This window comes from Dendrobates tinctorius, unplaced genomic scaffold (assembly GCF_039654945.1).
Source record: "Dendrobates tinctorius isolate UK_male_01 unplaced genomic scaffold, ASM3965494v1 ptg000267l, whole genome shotgun sequence".
In the NCBI taxonomy this organism is placed as follows: Eukaryota; Metazoa; Chordata; class Amphibia; order Anura; family Dendrobatidae; genus Dendrobates; species Dendrobates tinctorius.
This window is the reverse complement of record NW_027361934.1, coordinates 5,813-31,153: the sequence shown is the minus strand read 5'-3', so window position 1 is coordinate 31,153 and position 25,341 is coordinate 5,813. Positions and strand designations below refer to the sequence as shown.

At 44.5% G+C, this 25,341-nt stretch overlaps 1 protein-coding gene across 1 annotated transcript in view; it reads right to left on the bottom strand.

Moving 5' to 3' along the window:
* Positions 1 to 22,335, bottom strand: part of RAB26 (RAB26, member RAS oncogene family) — a 155,688-nt gene extending 133,353 nt beyond the window's left edge. The window contains exon 1 of the mRNA XM_073559252.1: positions 22,204 to 22,335. Within this exon, the coding sequence (XP_073415353.1) occupies positions 22,204 to 22,311 (108 nt within the window). The 5' untranslated portion in view covers positions 22,312 to 22,335. The remainder of the gene's footprint in view (positions 1 to 22,203) is intronic.
* Positions 22,336 to 25,341: the final 3,006 nt, after the last annotated feature.

Sequence of the window (25,341 nt, the reverse complement as noted above, 5' to 3'; positions counted from 1 at the left end):
AGGGGGCAGTATTATAGTAGTTATATTCTTGTACATAGGGAGCAGTATTATAGTAGTTATATTCTTATACATAGGAGCAGTATTATAGTAGTTATATTCTTGTACATAGGGGGCAGTATTATAGTAGTTATATTCTTATACATAGGAGCAGTATTATAGTAGTTATATTCTTGTACATAGGGGGCAGTATTATAGTAGTTATATTCTTATACATAGGAGCAGTATTATAGTAGTTATATCCTGATGTTAGAGGCAGTATTAGAAGTTCCACATCACGACTGTCCACAGAACAATCCTGTCATTCTTCTTTTGCTATTTAGAAGGCTACGGTATATTTTCTTCATTGCTTTATACATGGAGCGGCTCTGTGCAGTTTCGGAGATTCACTTCTTATCAGGCTCCTGAGACTGAAGGGATTTCACAGTACAATAGAAACCTGTGACGTGACCTGATGTGATTTTGGTGGCAGCATAAATCACAAAACCAAACTGGGCAGTGTATGTCTCCCTGTATATTATCAGTACAACGATGCAGTAGAAGCAATGACTCCTAGGGGGAACATTCTGTGTCTCGTCCAGACACCGATGGTGGCTGCTTGTTACTGCTGACTGATCTGTATTATATGCCAGGAAAATATAAAGAAAATATAGAAATAAAAAAAAGTGTTTGCTTTTTCCAGTCAGGTCCAGAGATAAGAGCTGCAGAGAACAGAGCAGACAGTATATTGTGCTCCATTCTCCATTTGGGTTGTTCATCTACTTAGTTAGTATGGTCCTCTAGAGATTATATTTCAGACCCATGAAAAGTAAAAAAATAAATAAATAAATAAAAAAAATCCAAAAACAGCGCTCTGAGGTGTCCCATTGGGACGGAGCAATGGCGGCGGATGCACACAACCGGTCCATTTACTGTCTATGGGACCACCAGAGGTCACCTCGTGCTGAGAGCAGTAGAGCAACCCCAGTGATCACCAACTTTTCACCTATTTTGGGTTTTCCAGCGCTGGCTTGATTTTAATTTCCTTTGATGATGAAGTCGCCCACGGCGGCACTCACTAACTTCACTCAAAGAACTCGAGAAAGTTTAACTAATCACTTTAATCAAGATGTTTATCATGAAAAATAATATGATCTCACAGCCGGCCATTTCTCAAGTGCTAATAGTTCCCTGCCTGGAAGAGTTTCTTTGCCGGAGAGCGATTATTTCATTCCTTTTCGCTCATTAATCACGACGGATATGTAAATGTTCAGAATCAATAAACACAATGGAGGCTTCTGCCGAGCCGGGTCCGGGGCTTGTTATGTGCAAATTACCGAGCAGAAATAATTAAGGAGAGGAGTTCGGTCAGGTTACGGCCCGGTGATCCCCCCCAGAAGACTTCATTCCACCGAAATCCTTCCCGAATGACGATTTAGGGCAGTTGGTTGGAGGATGGACGCGTTACTAAAAATTTCTGTGCTGCTAATTTACTGAGAAGAAAGATAGGAGAGTAGTTTTTTTATTTAATTTTGAACCTTGTTTTAATAAATTTCTTTAAAAAATTTTTACCAAAATTGACGCTAGAAGTAAACACAATTGTGCTACATAAACAGTAGAGGAAGGGCACCAAAGAAGACAAAGTGACAAATTCCGAGAACCCAAAAGTCGTAGAATCCTGTTATTTGATTGGCGGCCCACTAGTTCCAAACCTATTGCCCCCCCCACAAAAAAAGGTCGACATTTTTTCTTTTCTTTGATAATGAGTAAAGTTTTCTAATTCGTCTTCAAATTTACAAGACGACTTTCCACCTCCGTGAGAAAAATCACTTTTTTTTTTCTCACTGTAAAGTGTCGATCCCGTGGACGATTACTTAGCCGTGAAATATGAAATCTTGTATTAAGAAACAACTGAAAGTTTAATTAAGAAGCGTCTTATCTAGACGAGACGGCGAATTGTCTACCCGGCTCGGCTGTGGACTGGAGGACGTTTGATCGTTGGTGGTGTCTGCGCGATTGGGAGATGACGCGTATGAGATACAGTAGATGAAATAATATTAATATTCTATCAAAGCTGTCCTCTACCAGGATGTCACTGCAGCAGCCAGACGGCCTCGGTGTACAGATCCCATGAGCCGGTACTAGATGGCGGTATAATATGTCTAACCACCAACTAGGTGACGTCAATCCTGAACGTGTACGTGAACACATGACTTGTATGATGTCTGCCAATAGTAAGGACTTTCCTGGATATTGGCTTGGGAGTAGTCAGGATATATATACCGTAATATACCTTGTAGAAGCGCTATGTAGCGCTTCTACAGGTCGTCTGTTTTCTGCTCCATTGTTTTATCTGCCTGCTGTTGGTATGATGATGCCACAATAAAGGATTATTTTGCATGGTACCGTCAGTGCCTACCCGCTTTTTTCACTACGTATATACAGAACTTTTTTCATTGGAAGTGGCGCCCCTAATCCCCGGTGTGTGTGCAGCTTCCTTATCCCGAGGTTATACAGCTGTGCCAGATTCCTGTTTCTTCTCTATGGTACGCAACAGGACTGGCCGGCAGCCGACCACTACGTAACATTGCATAGAGACGTGCGCAGTAGATCAAAGACAACGCTGAGATCAGCGGTAATGGCGTCCTCCAGGAGGGATAGCGTCATCCTAAGGCGGTGAGATATTATGAAGTATTGTTGCACAGCTGCACTAGACATGATAGTAATTAAACGGAATGCTGACGTGATAATATTAAATGTGAAATAATCAATATTTATAGAAACAGCGCTTTAGCACAGTAGCACTTTATGTAGATGGAATGGTGATCTAGGAAGTATGATGTTATTATATGGAATGTACGGTATTTGTAAAGCCCTTGATCACAGGTGGAGGAATAATGGATGGTTGTTAATCACGCTTATATAAGCACATTGGTTGGCAATACCCACTGCTTGAGAACGGCTCAGTGTGAGCCGAAACGTCGCCCAGACATGAGGGTCTGAATAAATCTAATTTCATGTTCACTTGGATATACTATGGAGTGCAGCCTTAATTTTTTGTTTTTTTCTAATTTTGGGTAAGTATTGGACTTTTTTTTATTTTGCCTGGATGGCCTGGCACCCACCAGTTTATATTGTGCTGTTCCAATTTTGTATTTGAAAATATTGATGAATGGGAGGACGCAGAATTTCATTCTAACTTTTGATTTAACTGAAGTTATGAAGTGTTTCAGGTATAATTAAGCTTTCCTTTGTGTCACAGCTCCTCCGCAGGCTGGAGGGAGTACTGCACCCTTTATCAGCTTACAAGTTAGCACTTTAATCATCTGCTTCTTTTCTCCTTTTTGTCAGTGATTAGGCGGGTCGCATCTGAATGCAGCCGGTCTTATCTGTCTCTGACATATTTGGGAAACTGCTAAGCCTAATTTTGATTAAAATCTTTCTCGTTGCGGCCATTCAGCTGCGGAGAAGCGCATCTATCTATTATTTAGTAATTACCTTTGAATAAAGAGTTTTGGCTTGTGATTAGTAATCATGTGGCTTACCAATTTCTCGCCATCCCTAAACGCCTCATTTATCTCATATCTGACAGTGGTATTTTTTTTAGTTTTTTTGTAAGTTTTTTTTTTTTTTTTTGGCTCAAATACAAAGTTTAGTATGGGAATCATAATATTAATTAACGGCTGGCGGTATCCGTTGTGAGATGACATAGCGGAATTAAAAGGATGCTTTGTGAAGTCTGGAGGGTTTTTCTTGTCTCTTTCTTCAGTTTTCGCTGATTGGGGAAGACTTGTGAGCGCTGATTAACCGCTGCGTGATTGTCGTCTGTGGCTCAGGGGGGCCCTCGGAAGCGAGTGTACATGGAGGATGATGGGCATCATCTGTGCGCAATCAGCCATGATGGAGATATTCAGCTACACATTACATTTTGAAACTTTGCAAACAAGTTGAGCAAGTTGCCTCAGGCGGCGGTGCGTCCCTGAAGAGAGGGGGCGGCAGATTCTCCTATCCTGCATCTGCTCGGGTTGCTCAACTATGGTTGTTCTGTGCGCACAGGACCTGCGATGAGGTCACAGGAGGGGAGGAGTCCTGTGTATAATGTCACTGGTGATCACTGTATTACCTATACACTATATACAGAGCTCCTGTGTATAATGTCACCGGTGATCACTGTATTACCTATACACTATATACAGAGCTCCTGTGTATAATGTCACCGGTGATCACTGTATTACCTATACACTATATACAGAGCTCCTGTGTATAATGTCACCGGTGATCACTGTATTACCTATACACTATATACAGAGCTCCTGTGTATAATGTCACCGGTGATCACTGTATTACCTGTACACTATATACAGAGCTCCTGTGTATAATGTCACCGGTGATCACTGTATTACCTATACTGTTATGATTGAGTCACCGTAGGAGGCAGACACAAAAATAGAAGCTACGTCCAGAAAACCAGAGAAGTTGGCAACTATCAGATTGCAGACCCCTGAAACTATCAACACAACTAGCAGTAGCCGTGGGGGGGTTCCTACGATGCCCTAGACCCCTCGATCACAGCCGGAGCGCTAAATAGCCTAAAGACAGAAAAGGAAATCTAAACTGCCCCAGAGCAGACCCCAAAGTAAAAGGCAGCCCCCAACATATAATGACGGTGAAGCAAGATGAAAAAACACTCACACAGATAGAAAGATAGGCTGAGCAAACGATGGGGCCCAAGCTAACTAAACAGAACAGGAAAGGAAGGTTGCTGTCTGCAATCTGCCAAAACCCTATCAAAGACATAAGCCAACAAGCTGATATGGAAAAAGACCCTGAAGCAGCTAGGCTTCAAAAACTAAATCAGCACTCAGGTATTTTCAGAAGACAGAGCTAAAAGGAATTCAGCACACCCAGCAGGGAATGGCAGAAATCCAGAAAAACAAAGCAAAACAAAGTCAAAGCACAAATGCAAAAAGCCGAGCAGAAAACTTAGCTTTAGAAAAGCAGGAATTCAGACTGGTCTCCAAGGATCCCACAGAGAAATCACCCGCAGGGCAGAAGGGCGTCGGCAGCCTTATATCCAGTCAGTAACTCCACTCAGCCAGTCATCATCATCAGACTCAGGTGTTTGATAATCAGGCTCACTACCTTTCTTTACCAGAAGAGGGAGTTCCTCGGGCCTCAGTAGTGAAGGGGAAAATGAACTCACAACACTATACACTATATACAGAGCTCCTGTGTATAATGGCACCGGTGATCACTGTATTACCTGCACACTATATACAGAGCTCCTGTGTATAATGTCACGGTGATCACTGTATTACCTATACACTATATACAGAGCTGTGTATAATGTCACCGGTGATCACTGTATTACCTATACACTATATACAGAGCTCCTGTGTATAATGTCACCGGTGATCACTATATTACCTATACACAGAGCTCCTGTGTATAATGTCACCGGTGATCACTGTATTACCTGTACACTATATACAGAGCTCCTGTGTATTATGTCACCGGTGATCACTGTATTACCTATACTCTATATACAGATCTCCTGTGTATAATGTCACCGGTGATCACTGTATTACCTATACACTATATACAGAGCTCCTGTGTATAATGTCACCGGTGATCACTATTACCTATACACTATATACAGAGCTCCTGTGTATAATATCACCGGTGATCACTATATTACCTATACACTATATACAGAGCTCCTGTGTATAATGTCACCGGTGATCACTGTATTACCTATACACTATATACAGAGCTCCTGTGTATAATGTCACCGGTGATCACTGTATTACCTATACTCTATATACAGATCTCCTGTGTATAATGTCACCGGTGATCACTGTATTACCTATACACTATATACAGATCTCCTGTGTATAATGTCACCGGTGATCACTGTATTACCTATACACTATATACAGAGCTCCTGTGTATAATGTCACCGTCTCACCCTTTTATCGGTGCCATCTTGTGACTGCAACTTCTGTCTGCGGACAGTCAGAAGCAGCAGAAACACGCTATCAGGCCACATTCACATGTTCAGTATTTTACCTCAGTATTTGTAGGGCAAAACCAAGAGTGGAACAATCATAGGAAATTATAATGGAAACACGTCACCTCTCCTGGATTTCTCACTCACTCCCGATTTGGCTTACAAATACTGAGGTAAAATACTGACCAAATACTGAACGTGTGAATGTGGCTTTAGGCTGGTTTCACACATCCTGATATTTCTGGTACCGGAAAAAACGGTACTGGAGATATCCGTGTTCGTGTGTGTAATACGTGTGGCAACCGTGTGCCTCATCAGTATCACACTGACGGCCGCCGGGGAAGAAGCACTACAGTAAGCACTGATCTCCGACCAGGGGCGCACCTAAAATGAAGCAATTTGATCACTTCGCCTCAGGCGGCATTGAATCCCTGAAGACAAGTGTAAAGAACGATATTTCAAATATATTCCTATTCATAAAAAAGTGTATGTATTTTACATGTGTGTCAGGTTAGGCTAGTAAAGAGTAAACCAGATATATTTGTACTGATTTTACTATGGGGGGGGGGGGCATTTTGCAGTTCGCCTCAGGCAGCAGAGAGGCTAGGTTCACCCATGGATGCAGCTTTGGATGCGAGTAGAGTATAAGATCCCTCCAGTCTCCACTGCATCTTATTGTGAAGCTCAGAAAACCATGAACTGTCAGGGTAACAGGCAAGACTGACCCCAGAAATGATAACAGTCATCACGCGAGATCTAAATGCTGCAAAGTTTCCCTGCAAGGAGTCAGCGATCCAGAACTTGCAGCAGGTGGTAAATAAAAGGTCAACAGCCTCAGTACCGATGGCCATAAAATGAAGGATTTACTGCAGACATATTTCCCAGATAGAGACATTTCACAGGTTCCTCATCCATAACCGGAGCTGATGGCTATTTGGGAAGAGTGTCTGCAATCAATCGTGGGATTTATGAGCGCGGCTCCCGGGGATCCTGCCGTTCTTTACAGTGGATTGTGAACTATGAGCACATTAGGAGATTTAGGACCGGCATGAAATGAGACCTCGGTTATACGGGATCGTAAGCGAGAAGACGGCGCGATGCAGCTCATACATGGATGCCATAATGCCATGTGGTATATGCGGTGCACCCTTCATCCTGCCAGGTTATAGGGTCCAACTGCTCCATACAGACACTGCCCTTCCAGTATCTGCCCTCCAGGACCTGTTCATACATCCCCACCCTATTACTCTTATACCCTCTATCACAGCACTCTATTATTCCACACACTATGTCACAGCGCTCTATTACTCCTACATTCTGTATGACAGCAGTCTATTATTCCTACATTGTGCATGACAGCACTCTATTACTCCTACATTGTGCATGGCAGCACTCTATTACTCCTACATTGTGCATGACAGCACTCTATTACTCCTACATTGTGCATGACAGCACTCTATTATTCATAACACAGGTCTGCAAAAAAAAATTTCTCAAGAGTTGTTTTGGTTATTCCACATAATCTTTATGTTTTTGAGTGCGCTGAATCCAAAAATGACCTCTGTTTTGTCATAGGACATCACATTTTCTGACAATTTAAGTAACTATGTTAAATGACATTCCATTGGCCTCAAGGACACCGTTCTCTCCTGGTTCTCCTCCTATCTCTCCGACCGCTCCTTTACTGTATCTTTTGCCGGTTCCTCCTCCTCTCACCTTCCCCTTACTGTTGGGGTCCCTCAAGGATCAGTTCTAGGCCCCCTCCTCTTCTCCTTGTACACTGCCCCTATTGGTGAAACAATCAGTAGATTTGGTTTCCATTACCATCTCTATGCTGATGACACCCAATTATACGCTTCTTCTCCTGACATCACGCCAGCCTTTCTAGAAAACACCAGCGATTGTCTAAACGCTGTGTCTAATATCATGTCCTCAATATATCTGAAACTGAACCTGTCAAAGACTGAACTCCTTATGTTTCCTCCCTCTACTAATGTACCTATACCCGACATTGCCATTTCCGTGTGTGGTTCCACTATTACTCCCCAGCAACAGGCCCGCTGTCTTGGGGACATACTTGACTCCGAGCTTTCCTTTGCCCCCCACATACGATCACTGGCTCGCTCTTGTTATCTGCACCTCAAAAACATTTCTAGAATTCGACCTTTTCTTACTTTTGACTCCGCAAAAACTGTTTCTCTTATTCATTCTCATCTCGACTATCGTAACTCTCTTCTAATCGGTCTCCCTCTTACTAAACTCTCCTCTCGCCAATCTGTCTTGAATGCTGCTGCCAGGATCATATTCCTTGCCAATCGTTACACCGATGCCTCTACCTTGTGCCAGTCATTACATTGGCTACCCATCCACTCCTGAATTCAGTATAAACTTATTACCCTCACCCACAAAGCCCTCCATGGCTCAGCACCACCCTACATCTCCTCCCTTGTTTCAGTATACCACCCTACCCGCGCCCTCCGTTCTGCTGACGACCTGAGGTTAGCATCCTCAATAACCAGAACCTCCCACTACCGTCTCCAAGACTTTACACGTGCTGCGCCAATTCTTTGGAATGCACTTCCCAGGTCAATACGATTAGTCCCCAATCCCCACTTTAAGCGTGCCCTGAAAACACATTTATTCAGACTGGCCTACCGCCTCAACACATTAACCTAATCTATCCCTGTGTGGCACAGCCAAAAGTTTTACCATAACCAAATTTCCCGCATCATGTTCCCACATGCTTTATGCATCTATTAGCCCTCTGTGTCTGTACTGTTACACACTTAACATTATGGCTGGTCCAAACAATCAGGGCAACTGTTACCACCCACCTTTCGAGTCTACCTCTTTCCTCATAGATTGTAAGCTTGTGAGCAGGGCCCTCATTCCTCTTGGTATTTGTTATGATCTATGTGATTATTGTTATGCTGTAATGTCTATTGTCTGTACAAGTCCCCTCTGAAATGTAAAGTGCTGCGGAATATGTCGGCGCTATAGAAATAAAATTGATTATTATTATTATTATTAAATAAGACAATACCTCAAAATAAATGAAAATAGACTCATAAAATTCATTTTTTATTACAAAGGTTTCATGAAAATCATTTTTTTAACTACAGTGAGCTCACTAACACACTAAAATCGATTCTTCTTCCCTGTGAGGCTTCTCTTGGTACATTTACGCTTGTGAGTAGCATCTGTAATGTCTCTCTGAAGCGTCCAACAGTAGTCTGCCATCATTGTAATGCTCCATCTTCCCTGGTATCTTCTTTCCATCTCTTTAATGTCCTGCTGGAATCGTTCACCTTGCTCTTCACTCACAGCTCCCAAATTTTCAGGAAAGTTGTCAAGGTGGGAATGGAGGAAATGCACTTTCAAACTCATCAGGCAACCTAAAGCTTGAAATGCTTTCAGCATTCGTCCGACGATTTTTTTTGTAGTCAGGGTCTTTGTTATTGCCTAAAAATTTCTCTACGACCTCTTTAAATGCAATCCACCCTTCTTTTGAGGATGCGTCATGGTATCGATAAACTCTTGATCAGCTATAAGCCTTCTAATGTCTGGCCCGACGAACACACCTTCCTTCAATTTTGCCTCCGAGATGTCTGGAAACTTCGTGACCAAGTATTTGAAGCATTCGCCATCTTTTGGAAGTGATTTTACGAATTGCTTCATCAATCCCAATTTGATGTGGAGAGGTGGTTGAAGAACTTTATGGGGAGGAACCAAAGTTTCTCGAAGGACATTTTTTTCACCTACTGTGAGCACCCTCGGCTGCCAATTCTTCTTGGTCCAGTGATTTTGTCGGTCTCGACTGTCCCATAGACACAGAAAACAAGGGTATTTGGTATACCCAGCTTGTTGCCCGAGCAGCATGCACAAGACTTTCAAATCCCCGCACACTTGCCAACCGTGGTCTTCATATTTAAGTTTACGAAGAACCAATTCCAAGTTCTCGTAGGTTTCCTTGAGATGTACGGAATGACCTACAGGGATGGAAGCATAAAAACCGCCGTTGTGGAGTAAAACTGCTTTGAGACTTCTTTTTGAAGAATCTATAAAAAGACGCCATTGCGCTGAATCATACTGGATTTTGAATTGACCCATCAAACCTTCGACATCGATGCAATAAACCAACTTATCTTCCTGGGCAAAGTAAGGAACGAACTAATCTTCCCGATGTCTGAACCATGAAAAAGACACTCCTGGCAACAATAAATTCTTGCTTTTGAGCCTTGATCCGAGTACCTCAGCGGAATCTTTGGGAAGATTCAAGTCTCTTACCAAATCATTCATCTCCTCCTGGGAAACAAATTTTGGTCTTGTATCCTCTTCAAAGTCAGAACTTGATTCATCATCTGGTTCAGGTATGACTCCACCTTCATCGGAGCTAGGTATCTCTTCCAAGGTAGCAGGGGCCTTGGTTACTGGTATATCTGTGCCATGGGGGATGGGACGAATTGCTAAGTGAATATTGGGTATGAAATGGAATGCTTCCATTTTGAATTATACCCTTTCACATCGCATGAACAAAAGTAACAATCGTCACTATGGTTCTTTTGCTCTCGCCATACCATAGGAATCCCATAACGGAAAGCTTTTTTCTCACCCTTGAACCAATTTCGGAGGTCCTCAACACACCGTTTGCACACTTTATGAGGCGCCCAAGCTTTATCTTGATCGCCAAGTTTTAGTCCGAAATAAGCAAAGTATACTTTTTTCACAAAGTCTGTAATATTCAGCTGTTGCTTCAACACTGTATATTCACCACAAATGTAACAGAAACTGTCAGGCGAATTAATACACTTCCGCTGAGCCATAATGCTAATTTTGGGAAACACGGTTGAATATGACGAGCTAACACGAACTGAGATTAAAAAGTGTGAACAGGCAAGAACCAAGATAAAACAATTGAAACAAGCCCGGGCATGTCAGAGCCCGCTCGTTCAGCTTGCAACATGTTGATGCTGGTTTCATTGGCTCACTCTGCAAGTTCTTTTCTTTGAAAGTTATATTTTTTTGGCATTGTATATCTTCAATGCATTGATGTGAATTAATGAATAGTAATTTTGACTTTCAAAACCCTAAGATAAAAAAAAAAAAAAAATTGAGAAAAATTTACTAAATTTGAAGAGAATTTGCATTTTGTGGCAAATCCTGACGTCCAGGATTTTTTAAAATATTTTTTTTTCGTTTTCAGCACACCAAAATACATGGAAATTAGATGAAAATAATCAAACAGCTTTTTAGTCGCAGACCTGTGTAATCTGAATGACAGCACTCTATTATTCATAATCTGTATGACAGCACTCTATTATTCATAATCTGTATGACAGCACTCTATTACTCCGACATTCTGCATGAGAGCAATCTATTACTCCTAAACTCTGCATGACAGCACTCTATTACAGCTGCACTCGATTACTCCTACACATTATTAGTGATGTACACTATTACATCAATACTCTTTATGACAGCTCTCTATTACTGACACTCTGTTACTCTGAAACTGTATCACTTATGCACTTTATTGCTCTTACACTATTTTCACATCTACATCCTGTAAAAGATGTCCTATTACCGTACCTCTGCACTCTCTCTCCATCCTGTAACAGATGCCCCGATACCTCTGCACTCTCTCTACATCCTGTAACAGATGCCCCGTTACCTCTGCACTCTCTCTACATTCTGTAACAGATGCCCCGTTACCTCTGTACTCCCTCTACATCCTGTAACAGATGCCCCGTTACCTCTGCACTCTCTCTACATTCTGTAACAGATGTCCCGTTACCTCTGCACTCTCTCTACATCCTGTAACAGATGCCCCGTTACCTCTGCACTCTCTCTACATCCTGTAACAGATGCCCCGTTACCTCTGCACTCTCTCTACATCCTGTAACAGATGCCCCGTTACCTCTGCACTCCCTCTACATCCTGTAACAGATGCCCCGTTACCTCTGCACTCTCTCTACATCCTGTAACAGATGCCCCGTTACCTCTGCACTCTCTCTACATCCTGTAACAGATGCCCCGTTACCTCTGCACTCTCTCTACATCCTGTAACAGATGCCCCGTTACCTCTGCACTCTCTCTACATCCTGTAACAGATGCCCCGTTACCTCTGTACTCTCTCTACATCCTGTAACAGATGCCCCGTTACCTCTGCACTCTCTCTACATCCTGTAACAGATGCCCCGTTACCTCTGTACTCTCTCTACATCCTGTAACAGATGCCCCATTACCTCTGCACTCTCTCTACATTCTGTAACAGATGCCCGTTACCTCTGCACTCTCTCTACATCCTGTAACAGATGTCCCGTTACCTCTGCACTCTCTCTACATCCTGTAACAGATGTCCCGTTACCTCTGTACTCTCTCTACATCCTGTAACAGATGCCCCGTTACCTCTGTACTCTCTCTACATCCTGTAACAGATGCCCCGTTACCTCTGTACTCTCTCTACATCCTGTAACAGATGCCCCGTTACCTCTGTACTCTCTCTACATCCTGTAACAGATGCCCCGTTACCTCTGCACTCTCTCTACATCCTGTAACAGATGTCCCGTTACCTCTGTACTCTCTCTACATCCTGTAACAGATGCCCCGTTACCTCTGTACTCTCTCTACATCCTGTAACAGATGCCCCGTTACCTCTGTACTCTCTCTACATCCTGTAACAGATGCCCCATTACCTCTGCACTCTCTCTACATTCTGTAACAGATGCCCGTTACCTCTGCACTCTCTCTACATCCTGTAACAGATGTCCCGTTACCTCTGCACTCTCTCTACATCCTGTAACAGATGTCCCGTTACCTCTGTACTCTCTCTACATCCTGTAACAGATGCCCCGTTACCTCTGTACTCTCTCTACATCCTGTAACAGATGCCCCGTTACCTCTGTACTCTCTCTACATCCTGTAACAGATGCCCCGTTACCTCTGTACTCTCTCTACATCCTGTAACAGATGCCCCGTTACCTCTGTACTCTCTCTACATCCTGTAACAGATGCCCCGTTACCTCTGTACTCTCTCTACATCCTGTAACAGATGTCCCGTTACCTCTGCACTCTCTCTACATCCTGTAACAGATGTCCCGTTACCTCTGTACTCTCTCTACATCCTGTAACAGATGCCCCGTTACCTCTGCACTCTCTCTACATCCTGTAACAGATGTCCCATTACCTCTGTACTCCCTCTACATCCTGTAACAGATGCCCCGTTACCTCTGTACTCTCTCTACATCCTGTAACAGATGCCCCGTTACCTCTGTACTCTCTCTACATCCTGTAACAGATGCCCCGTTACCTCTGTACTCTCTCTACATCCTGTAACAGATGCCCCGTTACCTCTGCACTCTCTCTACATCCTGTAACAGATGCCCCGTTACCTCTGCACTCTCTCTACATCCTGTAACAGATGCCCCGTTACCTCTGTACTCTCTCTACATCCTGTAACAGATGCCCCGTTACCTCTGTACTCCATTATCACGGCAATCTCCATATGCATTAGTACCGACCTCTTGTGCACATGCATTCCCTTTATCTCTGCTCCCTCTTACTAATGCACTCTGTTGCACTGTATCAGCCTCTGTCCGCACTGGATTGCCTCTGCTCCAGCTTGCTTTGCAGGGACAGGTCCTTATTTTTTTTCCTGTACCCTTCACCTGATAGCACACAGAAGAAAAAGTGAAAATACCAATAATGTAAAGTGGTCTGTTGGACAAGCTGTTGGCATGCATTGGGTCAGTGGTGCCCTATGGATCCGCTGGGTGTGTGCACAAGCGCAGTGTGATCACAGCCTAAGTTTGATCATCTTCCTTCTCCATTGTTCTGTACAATTCAAGTCTTGAAACCCTAGAAAGAAAGATGAAATAGACTCCCATCTGAGCTCTGCACTTGGAGAAGCGCCTCTGATTCCCGCAGCACATCCTCCTCTGACACATGCACGACTGAGAAGTAATTACACCGTTAATTGATACAAATGATGTGTATAAAAACCTAATCTGAGGCTGGTAATGATGAAGGAGAGGAAGGGTCTTGGGGGAGCTGTCCACGGTGCCAAGCGGAGGCAGAAAAACGTCTTGTCTGAAAGAATCCACAATGTACGACGGATCTGCCTGGCAAAGCAATCGGCTGGGAAGAAGAGACCAATGGGGACTTACTATTCACTCACCCATCTGGCCTGCCAGTTGCTGCAATACTAACTAGATTCACTGATGTAATGAAATGCAAGTTTCTCAATCACTGACATACCAAAAATACAGAAAGGCTTTAGATTTATTGGTGTTGATAAGGCAAATTCTAAAAAGAAGGATTATCCTTCCCCCTCTAGCAGCTGAACAGGATCAGTCCCATTCCCCCTCTGGTTGCTGAACAAAATCAGTCCCCTTCCTCCTTTGGCTGCTGAACAAAATCAGTCCCTTTTCCTTTCTGGCAGTTCAACAAAATTAGTTAACTTCCCCCTCTGGGAGCTGAATAAAATCAGTTCAGTTTCCCCTCTGGGAGCTGAACAAAATCAGTCCACTTCCTCTCTGGCAGCTGAACAAAATCACTCCCCCCTACCCTTCTGGCAGATGACGATATAGACTTGTCTTACTTCAGTGCAGATACTTCTCAGCTATGTATGCAGAGATTCAGATACTTTCCTGATAAGGCCTCTTTCACACTTCCGCTTTTGACCATCAGTCAAAATCCACCAGGTTTTGAAAAAAACGGATCCGCCATTTTTTTTTGTGGATCGTTTTTTTTCCCCCATTGAGTTGCATTACTGGCGGATCTGTCCGCATTTTCCATTGCCCATGCCCGGAGACAGGAACTCAGGGAGAAAATTAACCCTGAAATCCTTCCTGGCGGAGGAGAGAGAGAGGAGAGGAGAGGAGAGAGAATTTTTTGTCCTCCGCTAGAAAGGATTTCAGGGCATGCGCACTGGGAAAAAAGGATCCAACCACAAAAAAAAAAACGTTGCATGGTCCGTCCAGGCATGCCGGCGGATGAAAATAATTTGGCGGATCCTCGCAAAAACGGATCCAACGGATGACCATCAGTCAAGATCCGCCAGTAATGCAACTCAATGGGGAAAAAACGGATCCGCAAAAAAAAAAAAAAATTGCAGATCCGTTTTTTTCAAAACCTGGCGGATTTTGACTGATTGTCAAAAACGGAAGTGTGAAAGAGGCCTAAGCAGGTCAGAAGGCTTCACTGCTATGTAGGGACCGGTCTGTGAGGACAGTCACTGAGCGACCGTGCCCACTATCTCCTAATACTTGATTGGGTTGTCACATGTATATAAGTTGGACAGAAGGAGAACTAATGAGTATCACTGCAGGAATCCAGCTCAAGGAACAGAGAGCAACTTGCTGATGGTTTCCAGTATTAACCATAGTGATTGTTAATCACTTCAAGGGATTTTCTAGGAATTTCCATTAATGGGGTTGTCCATTTACAACATGTATCATCTATATACAGGACAGATGATAAATGTATGATCACTGGGAGTCCGGCTGCTGAAACCCAAAGAACCTGAGACCCAATGTCACATGTGAGAATGTGGGTAGTGAGCATGTGCGACCTCCACACCTATAGTGAGGGCAGCTATGGTCGCACATGCTCAGTACAGTTCTAATCATTGAAGAAACTATGACAGCCCTACTCCTCCCGTCAGTCACCCCCGGCGCTCGTGCCGATACCTGTGGGCAGGTCATACATGTCGTTTTTGATTGTGCTGCCAAACCACGTACAGTCACATAGACAAGGCTTGTCGCGTGTACAAAAAGGTGCAGCTTCATGGGGGTAAAAGCCCACCAAGCACACACCCTGCAGCAAGGAAGAAAACATTCAGATACCGATATCCAGTTGTTTAGGAGTCCGAGACTTTACACAACTCCCTGAAAGTCACCATTGACCTCTGCTGTCTAGAAAGCAGATTGTGAGCGGCAAGAACTCAGCGTGATGAGAAAACATTGAATATCTGCCCGGCCAAACGCTGAAGGTTTACAAGAAATACGATTATTTAGACCAATGACCTCCAGCGAAAGAGACAAGCAAGAATCCACCATCATCGGTTCTATAAGGGGAATATGCAGTCCTATGTAAGGGAAGATTACAGGTACAGGACCAAATTCCCAGGAGCTAAAACATAACACAAATGTCAGTGTCATTATCCTGTACATATCTATATATCGTTTGTGTGTGTAAGCAGCAGAGCTGTGCGTATGTAGCAGAATTGTGTGTGTATGCAGTAGAGTTATATATGTATGTAGCACAGCTGTGTGAATGTAGCAGAGCTGTGTGTGTGCGCGCATGTACTGTGTATGAAGTAGTGCTGTGTCTGTGTGCGCTGCAGTGTGCATAAGGTGTGTGCTCTAAGGCTACATGTGTATAATACACGCCCTGCAGAGAAACGCTAACAATAGATCTAATTACCGCCATATTCTACTCCATAAAAACTAGTGATATTAACCCCTTCACGTCTTTATAAAACCTTCCTGTCATTGTATAGTTGGAAATAAGTTTTTATGACTTTCTACTATAAAAATCTGGAGTGAATTGTATACTCCGAAATAAACGGTATAATATGTGTGTGTGTACTGATGTGTATGTCTGCCAGCAGTGCAGCCATCATTTATGGAGGACGCTTGATCTTCTAGCTGCACCTGACAAGATTAATTTTATATTGATGATGGCCGGCGCTCCTTTACTAATGCGCTGAGTGATTGATTACCTCATTATATACATCGATCACAGGTTATTAGGAATATTGGATAATAGGATGTGATCGGGCTCTTTAACCTGCTCATGGTCACCATACTCCCGGCCCCTGGACTCTAATTACCTAGTAGATAATAAGTAGAAATTACTAAATTAATTTTCATTTACCGTACATCTCCTTGATTGTGTAGTAATGAGCAACTACAGAAAATACCCCCAAAAGTGACCACCGAGGTGGCAGACAGCAGCACCAAGCAAGGAGACATCAGCCTCAGGCAAGGAGACAACAGACCCAACCAAGGAGACAACAGCCCCAACCAACCGACCAAGGAGACAACAGCCCCAGGCACGGAGACAACAGCCCCAGGCACGGAGACAACAGCCCCAGGCACGGAGACAACAGCCCCAGGCAACAAGACAACAGCCCCAGGCAACAAGACAACAGCCCCAACCAACCGACCAAGGAGACAACAGCCCCAGGCACGGAGACAACAGCCCCAACCAACCGACCAAGGAGACAACAGCCCCAGGCACGGAGACAACAGCCCCTCAACCAACCGACCAAGGACACAACAGCCCCAGGCCGGAGACAACAGCCCCGACCAAGGAGACAACAGCCCCAGGCACGGAGACAACAGCCCCAGGCACGGAGACAACAGCCCCAACCAACCGACCAAGGAGACAACAGCCCCAGGCACGGAGACAACAGCCCCAACCAACCGACCAAGGAGACAACAGCCCCAGGCACGGAGACAACAGCCCCAACCAACCGACCAAGGAGACAACAGCCCCAGGCCGGAGACAACAGCCCCAACCGACCGACCAAGGAGACAACAGCCCCAGGCACGGAGACAACAGCCCCAACCAACCGACCAAGGAGACAACAGCCCCAGGCCGGAGACAACAGCCCCAACCAACCGACCAAGGAGACAACAGCCCCAGGCACGGAGACAACAGCCCCAACCAACCGACCAAGGAGACAACAGCCCCAGGCACGGAGACAACAGCCCCAACCAACCGACCAAGGAGACAACAGCCCCAGGCACGGAGACAACAGCCCCAACCAACCAAGGAGACAACAGCCCCAGGCACGGAGACAACAGCCCCAACCAACCGACCAAGGAGACAACAGCCCCAGGCACGGAGACAACAGCCCCAACCAACCGACCAAGGAGACAACAGCCCCAGGCACGGAGACAACAGCCCCAACCAACCGACCAAGGAGACAACAGCCCCAGGCACGGAGACAACAGCCCCAGGCACGGAGACAACAGCCCCAACCAACCGACCAAGGAGACAACAGCCCCAGGCACGGAGACAACAGCCCCAACCAACCGACCAAGGAGACAACAGCCCCAGGCACGGAGACAACAGCCCCAACCAACCGACCAAGGAGACAACAGCCCCAGGCACGGAGACAACAGCCCCAGGCACGGAGACAACAGCCCCAACCAACCGACCAAGGAGACAACAGCCCCAGGCCGGAGACAACAGCCCCAACCAACCGACCAAGGAGACAACAGCCCCAGGCACGGAGACAACAGCCCCAACCAACCGACCAAGGAGACAACAGCCCCAGGCACGGAGACAACAGCCCCAACCAACCGACCAAGGAGACAACAGCCCCAGGCACGGAGACAACAGCCCCAGGCACGGAGACAACAGCCCCAACCAACCGACCAAGGAGACAACAGCCCCAACCAAGGAGACAACAGCCCCAACCAAGGAGACAACAGCCCCAACCAACCGACTAAGGAAATAATAGCCCCAATCAAGGAAGCGACAGCCTCAGGCAAGGGGACAACAGTCCCAGGCAAGGAGACCACAGCCCCAGCCAAGGAGACAACAGTCCCAACCAAGGAGACAATAGCGCCAGGCAAGGAGACCACAGCCCCAGCCAAGGCGACAACAGTCCCAATCAAGGAGGCAACAGCCCCGACCAACCAAGAAGATAACAGCCCAAACCAGGGAGACAACAGCGCCAGCCAAGGAGACAACAGCCTGAGGTGAAAAGACCACTGTCCCAGTCAAGAGCTCAGTGTATCAGACAAGACCACTGCCTGGTAGAAACTGAAAGAAAAAGAGCGCAATAGGGTCTTACCCGAGAAAGCACAGATATAAGTCAATGGTTTATACTCACCCTCTGCAGGAGAGTAACAGGCATAAAGGAACAAGGTCAGCTTGCTGCACATCCAAATGACCACGCCGTGGCCATAAATCTTCAGATTCAAGGAAGGAATTTTTATGGATTAAACGTGCGCTACCAGACCATCACTCCTCACAATTTGTGTAGTTAATACATTTATTTCCCTACGCGTTTCAAAGTTAAAAACTTCTTCCTCAGGGGATGATATGTACATATCATCCCCTGAGGAAGAAGTTTTTAACTTTGAAACGCGTAGGGAAATAAATGTATTAACTACACAACTTGTGAGGAGTGATGGTCTGGTAGCGCACGTTTAATCCATAAAAATTCCTTCCTTGAATCTGAAGACCACTGCCTGAGCAGAGGAGAACACTGCCCCAGATGAGGAGACCATTTTACTAGATAACCAAGTTAAAAAAAAACAAAAAACACTTCTCCAGCCAATAAGACTACTGCCCAGGGTGTGAGACCCCTGACTAAGCTGTGTAGTCCAATAGTCATGTTGAGGAGACCACTGCCCCAACAGAGGAGACTGTTATGAATGAGTCAAAAACAGAAATACTAGCTAAGTCCAGAAAACCAGAGAAGTTGGCAGCTATCAGATTGCAGACCCCTGAACCTAACAACAACAACTAGCAGTACCCGTGGGGGTTCCTAAGGTGCCCTAGACCCCTCGATCACAGCCGGAGAACTACATAGCCTAAAGACAGAAAGGGAAATCTAAACTGCCCCAGAGCAGACCCCAAAGCAATAGGCAGCACCCAACATATAATCACGGTGAAGCAAGATGAAGAAACACTCACACAGATAGAAAGATAGGCTGAGCAAATGATGGGGCCCAAGCTAACTAGATAGGACAGGATAGGAAAGCTGCTGTCTGCAATCCGCAAAAAACCCCATCGAAACAAGAGCCAACAGACTGATAGGGAAAAAAGCCCTGAAGACGCTAGGCTTCAAAAAAGACTATATCAGTGCCCAGGTATTTTCTGAAGACAGAGCAAAAAGGAATTCAGCTCACCCCAGCAGGGAATGGCAGAAATCCAGCAAAACAAAACCAAAACAAAAATGCAAAAGGCAGAGCAGAAAACTTAGCTTTTGAGTAGCAGGAATCAGACTGGTCTCCAAGAATCCCTCAGAGAAATCACCCACAAGGCAGAAGGGTGTCGGCTGCCTTATATCCAGTCAGCAATTCCAGTCACCCAGTCATCATTCTGCTCAGCTGTTTGGTAATCAGCCTCACTACCTTCCTTCACCAGAAGAGGGAGTTCATCAGACCTCAATGGTGAAGGGGAAAATGAACTCACAACAGGAGACCACTGCTCCAACAGAAAAGATCATCACCTCAGCAGAAGAGACCAGTGCCCAAGCTGAGTAATCCACTGGTACAGCCAAGCAGACCACTGACCAAGCCAAAGAAAACTCTAATCAAGGAGAAAACGACCCCAAAAGAGAAGGGCAGTGCCCCATAAGAGAAGAGACTGCCTCAACAGAGAAGATCATTGACGAATCTGAAGAGAGCACTGCCCCAAAAGAGAAGTCCATTGCCCCAGCGTAGAAGACTACTGCCCCTAAGGAGGCCACTACAGCAGCGAAGGAGACCAGTATCCTGACACAGAAGACATCTTCCCCAGCCAGGAAGACCACTGCCCCAGTAACAGAGCAGATTGTGGAGGAACAGTCTGCAGGCGCTGATTCTGACACTTGATGCCATTTCTCCTGACAGACGGAATATTTTATTCATCAGCGCGGCTGCTGATCATATGTCACCCACGGATGATAAAGCATCGCCTCGGGCGTACAAGTAAACACAAAGCATGGAGCTCCCTGTATGACTTAGCAGAAAGCGTTTCATCAGGAGGACTGGCTTGTTGGGTTGTACAGCTCTGAGCCGGCAGTGCAAGTCACTGGGAACTCCCTAAGACATATGCTAAAGACATTTTTTAATACATTACATCTGCTAAACTGGTATTCTTTATTACCGTATATTATTATTATGTCATATTTGGTAAAATTGGGAAACATAGATTGCTAATAATATAGAAAAGCTAAAAAGGGAAATGATAAAAGTCACCACCAGAGGGAGCTCACACACAGCTTCCACTGTACTCAGCCATTTACATATCGTCAGTGAGCTCCCTCTAGAGGTGGCTGAAGGAAGTCAGATGCTTTTAATTTAGCTCTACATCCATGCAGGGTATTTGGAGCTCTGTATCATTAAATCAGAATATGATTTCTAGAGAGATATGTCACAAATTAATTCTGGTGAAGAAAAAAAAAAAAAAAAAAAAAAAATGGAACATAGATCCTGATATGTCATGGACAATCGTACTATTCGCAAACTGTTGTTCACAGAGCTTGCTGACAGCGGCCATGTTTCTACCCAAGGAACAGGAAACAACTGAAGATTCACTTTCACCAAGCAATTAAAGGGGATGTCCGAAACTGAACAATTAATGTTCATCAATATGAGAAAGGCGGGAGTCCGACACTTGATACCCCCCCCCAATCAGCTCAAATCTGAATGTGTCCCTCCAAGATGTCTTCAGGAAACTCGCCAATAAAATCATGAGAAACAGACATTGGCCCAGAGATTTTAGAAAAAAAGACAAAATTCCAATTGCCAGCAGCCACCACTAGAGGGAGCTCACTGTAGATTGTATATAGAAAGCAATAATAAAACACTCTACAGTGAGCTCCCTCTAGTGGTGGCTGCAGGCAGAAGAATGTTAGCACTTGTTTTGGTTGGATTATTGTTGTTGCGTGTCTTCAGCTCTCGCGTTCATTTGTATCCGTTTCTTTTTTTTTTTTTTTTTCTTAAATGGGGCCTTCTGGAGGACAGTTTTAAATTTATCTATGAGCATATGTCCATTTCTCATGATTTTACTGACGTTTGAGAATCCGTCAGACATCCACTAGAGGGAGCTCAGGAGCCGACTGCGTACTGTTTGTATATAGAAAGCAATAATAAAACGATCTACAGTGAGCTCCCTCTAGTGGATGTCTGACGGATTCTCAAACGTCAGTAAAATCATGAGAAATGGACATATGCTCATAGATAAATCTAAAACTGTCCTCCAGAAGGCCCCATTTAAGAAAAAAAAAAAAAAAAGAAACGGATACAAATGAACGCGAGAGCTGAAGACACGCAACAACAATAATCCAACCAAAACAAGTGCTAACATTCTTCTGCCTGCAGCCACCACTAGGGGGACCCCACTGCACACTGTTTATACAATGAGCTCAATAACCAAGCAATATGCAGTGAGCTCCCTCTAGTGGTGGCTGATGAAACCCAGACATTTATAATTTCCCCCATTTTTTTTGCAAGCGGTACTCAAAATCTAAGCAAAGAAGCACTTACCCGAAAGTCAATCCCAACAGTGGAGATGAAGCTGCCAGCCAAGAACGCTCCATCCTTAAATCTGACAAGCAGGCAAGTCTTCCCCACTCCTGAATCTCCCACCAGCATCACCTAGAAAGACAAGCACGTCACTGTAGAATATCTTAGTGACCAGTGTGAACACGCGCCTACACGCTGCACGCATACCAACTTATATTCCAGTTCATCTCTTTAGATTTTAGTCCTGCGTTAGACAGACAGCCAATTGATTTCAATGGACATTGTGTAATACTTAATTTTCCCTGTAGAGGCGCTGTAGAAGGGAGATGTGAGTGGCGAGTTTACTATATCTGCAGCCACCACTAGAGGGAGCTTACTGCCTAGTATATACATACAACTCAATAATAAGCCAGTATGCAGTGAGCTCCCTCTAGTGGTGGTGGCAGGTAGTCCAAATTTTATGCGCTCAGTAAAACAGACCTTTATAGAGATGTATTAAAGAGAGCGGTATTTTGGAGCGGATGGGATGAAGGCGATTCTGGCCACCCGGGTGTGCGACTTGTCTGATCTCGGAGCGTCTGGTACCATCAGTGGTTAACCACAAATTAAACACCCCCTGTCTCTTGACATTTAAGTGTAAACCACAGAAAAAAAAAAAGCTAATTTCACGGCCGCTGTGCTTGTTGGGAGAAGCCTTTTTTTTTTACCGCATGCAAATGAAACCTATCAGAGCCGGCGCCTCGTCCGTCGTCCTTCTGGGACCTGCCTCAGCAAACTCCGGATCATTATAAATAACCGTCTGTAAGCAAATAAGCCGCGGCCGGTGAGAGCCGACTGTGATCGGAAATCCCTATGACAACTCTTCCTGTCTCGCGCTTTGCTAGTGCAGTGGTCCCCAACCTTGACGCTTTGGCAACACTACAACTCTCAGCATGCACTGACCGGTTTAGAATATGATTCTGTTTTCAGATGCCCCAATTCCCACTAAATCTACTTTATTGGGCCCTTCTAAATATTTTTTTTTTCTTATAACTTTTTTTTTCAAACGTTCCTCTGTTATTCCTCCTGCAAATGTACAAAATATAATCTAATAAATTAAATATATATTTTTAATCAATACAATAAAAAAAACAAAAAAAAAAAACACAGCCTTTGGCAAGGAAGGCATCTGTAAGGGATACACTAAATTAACAAGGTTTGTAATACATTTCCAGGAGGAATAATAGAGGAACAGAACAATGCAGAATTCTAAGAAGAATTATCTATTATTTGAAGGGAAAGCACAAATTTAAAGGATTACTTTAAAAGGGATTTCTCATCTTATGAAGTGATTGCAGACCCCCAGAATATGAGAACTCGGCTCTGAAAATGAGGGGGTCACAGCAGTGATATAGTGCCGTAGCCCCCTTAATGTTTTACCCTGAACTGCCATGAATTCGCCACCTACCATGCAGGAAACAAAAGCAATAATAAGAGTGATGGGGCGGGTTGTCAGTTGTCATTTCTTAGACTTGAGATAAGACCCCCACCATTCATAAAGTGATGGCACAATTCTATTTTTGCAAGATAGGAGCACCCCTTTAAGGAGGAGTTGGGGGGGGGGGGGATTTCCCGGCAGTTTTCACATACGCACAGACCCCGGGGTATGACGGCTTGAACACGTTCTTGTATTTGGCCCGATGCGATTTAGAAAAGTTGTCGATTTATCGATGTCTTCAAGGAAGACGCTGAGGAGTCTTGACTCATTAGAACTAATTATGGCCATGAGTCACCAAAGAGAAAGAAGTGACTGCGTACGACGAGCCGCCTCCGGTGCCCATTATCGCCCCATTTATGTCACTGCTGCACAACCTGAAGTTCTCCAGCTATTGTGAAACTACAACTAGACTACATTGATCTATTCCTCTGTTATTCCTCCTGGAAATATAGAAATTGACAATCGGGCATTCCTATTCCCTTAGTCAATACAACTTGTTTTTATACACTCTGACGCCGTCCAACTAGCATTGTCAGTGTCAAAAGAATTTGGAAGGATCTACTAGAACTCTAAGTTGTTCTATTTTTCTGTTATTCCTCCTGGAAATAAATAAACTATCGACTATTCCTATTCCCCCAGTCAATACACCATTTTCTTACACACTGTGACGCAGTCCAACTAGAGTTGTCAAGAGTCAAAGACAATTTTCTATAGCATCGACTACAAGTATATATTGTGTCGATCCTCTTTTATTCCTCTTGGAAATATATAATTAATTAAACAACTGGGTGTTTCCATTCCCCTTGTCAATAAAGCGTGTCCTTACTCTGTCTGACACAGCCCGTCTAGACTGGGCAATGTCAAAAAAACAATTCTGGAGCGTCCATTATATCTCTATGTTGTGCTGGTCCTCGGTTATTCTTCATGGAAAAGTAAAAGCAGTCAATATAGCTTGTGCTTACACAGACCAACTAGACGTATCAATGTCAGATTTTGTAGAGAAAAATTTTTTCACAAAGGGACTGGTAACACTGGGTTGTCAATAAATACATTTCCAGGAGGAGTAGCAGAGGAATAGCACAACTTATGACCAGTTTTATACTTCCGACATATACGGTCTCATTATGGACAGCGATTTTTCATCAGAGGCTTATCCAATAGTCTTGAATTAACACTTTGCTTAGTTTTTTTTTATTGTTCCCTGTAGTCCTAGTTATTGATTTGTTGTAGAGTCTGTGCAGCACCTGTACATAACTGGCTGTGCTGCTGCTCCCGACACAGATCTGACAGCACCCTGGTCTCTCTACTTTCACTTTTTTCTGTTTTAAGCACTGGAGGAAAGCAAACAAGTCTTCAGGGAAGGCAGATCACACAAGATGTACTGTATTAATGACTGTAGATAGGGAAGAAAGCACACACAGGACAGTCTAAATAGGGAAAGCTGTGTATTTATGTACAGAGAAAGGAAAGCACTTATAGCAGTGTCTGCAAGAGGAGGAAGCAGGAGTCACTAGCTCCAAAAGAATCAGGGTTTTGACTCCCTAATTGGGCAAAGATGGAAAGTCTGTGTAGCACCTGTACATAACTGGCTGTGCTGCTGCTCCTGACACTCCACGAGACTGCTGCTGGCTCCCTTCAGTGCTAGGCAGAACAGAATGTGAAGGGAAGAAAAGCATCACAGT